Source organism: Octopus bimaculoides, unplaced genomic scaffold (genome assembly GCF_001194135.2).
Source record: "Octopus bimaculoides isolate UCB-OBI-ISO-001 unplaced genomic scaffold, ASM119413v2 Scaffold_184929, whole genome shotgun sequence".
Lineage (NCBI taxonomy): Eukaryota > Metazoa > Mollusca > Cephalopoda > Octopoda > Octopodidae > Octopus > Octopus bimaculoides.
The window spans coordinates 12,766-14,299 of record NW_026384766.1 but is presented as its reverse complement, the minus strand read 5'-3'; the positions used below and the strand labels follow the sequence as shown (position 1 = coordinate 14,299).

At 40.7% G+C, this 1,534-nt stretch overlaps 1 protein-coding gene across 1 annotated transcript in view; it reads right to left on the bottom strand.

The window, feature by feature from the left end:
* LOC106882025 (protein white-like) overlaps positions 1-1,456 on the bottom strand; it is a gene marked incomplete at both ends in the record, with an annotated part of 12,573 nt that extends 11,117 nt beyond the window's left edge. Inside the window, one exon of the mRNA XM_052978306.1 lies at positions 1,351-1,456. Within this exon, the coding sequence (XP_052834266.1) occupies positions 1,351-1,456 (106 nt within the window). The remainder of the gene's footprint in view (positions 1-1,350) is intronic.
* Between the last annotated feature and the right edge of the window lie 78 nt (positions 1,457-1,534).

The following is a 1,534-nucleotide window of genomic DNA, read 5'->3' as shown; positions in this document are numbered from 1 at the left end:
CGACTTTGCCTTTCATCCATTCGGGGTCGATAAATAAAGTTCCAGTTACGCACTGGGGTCGATGTAATCGACTTAATCCCTTTGTCTGTCCTTGTTTGTCTCCTCTGTGTTTAGCCCCTTGTGGGCAATAAAGAAATAAGATAGATAGATAGACAGACAGTAAGTAAACGGTGTGTATTTGTGTATGTATGTATGTATTTGTATATATATATATATATATATATATATATATAGTTATATGTTTTATATAGTCATGTTTAACTACGTAAGTAAACGCATATGCGTAAATGTGTGAGTATGTATATGTCTATATACGTACATTCATTCATACATACATACATACGTACATACATCAAAATGAATATATGTGTGCGTAGGTATGTAAGTAGAGGCGCATATACATATGTGAATTTTTCATTATACCCTATATAGCATTCTGTTTCACTTATTAGCAGTACAGAACTTAATTAATAAAATTATTCATAAATGTATGCATACATATACACATAGGTTTGTGTTTGTGTGTATATATATATATATGGGGGAGGGACAGAGAGAGGCGGGGGAGATACGCGTTCGTGTTTGTGTGTATGTATACATATATATGTATATAATTGAAACGAGCTTATTCAATAAACTGCCTCACTGATATAGGCTTAGGCATAGTGTAACTAAGACTACATCATTCGATGTACCTTTCCTTCCTTTTAGAGAACAGTATTTGATCTCAGAGTGGAGGCGCAATGGCCCAGTGGTTAGGGCAGCGGACTCGCGGTCATAGGATCGCGGTTTCGATTCCCAGACCGGCCGTTGTGAGTGTTTATTGAGCGAAAACACCTAAGGCTCCGCGAGGCTCCGGCAGGGGATGGTGACGAACCCTGCTGCACTCTTTCACCACAACTTTCTCTCACTCTTACTTCCTGTTTCTGTTGTGCCTGTAATTCAAAGGGTCAGCCTTGTCACACTGTGTCATGCTGAATATCCCTGAGAACTACGTTAAGGGTACACGTGTCTGTGGAGTGCTCAGCCACTTGCACGTTAATTTCACGAGCAGGCTGTTCCATTGATCGGATCAACTGGAATCCTCGATGTCGTAAGCGAAGGAGTGCCAACAACAATTTGATCTCAGGATAACTGATGTTTCTAACACAATGCGTTAAATCCATCGCGTAGAATCTCTCTCACTGTCTTAAGTTATCTCATCCTAATCTGTTTGTGCTTGTGTATGTGTTGGGGGGGGGGCTGTGTGTGTGTGTTTGTGTGTGTGTGCGCGCCCTTTCTTTTTCTTACTCCCACTCCGGCGCTTACACAAACGCAACCGCACACATCGAGCACCCCGTAAATACTTACAAATGTTTGGATTCCACGAAATTTGAGACTGGCCGGGTCTCGTACGACTGTAATCCAAGAACGCCAGAGTACATTAACGAACTGTGTCCCGATATTAGCTCGAAACCTGCGAAGAGGAATTAAAAAGAGGAAATAAGGAAATGGATTTAACTTTTCGGTAAATTTAAAACCGAAACTTTTGTTC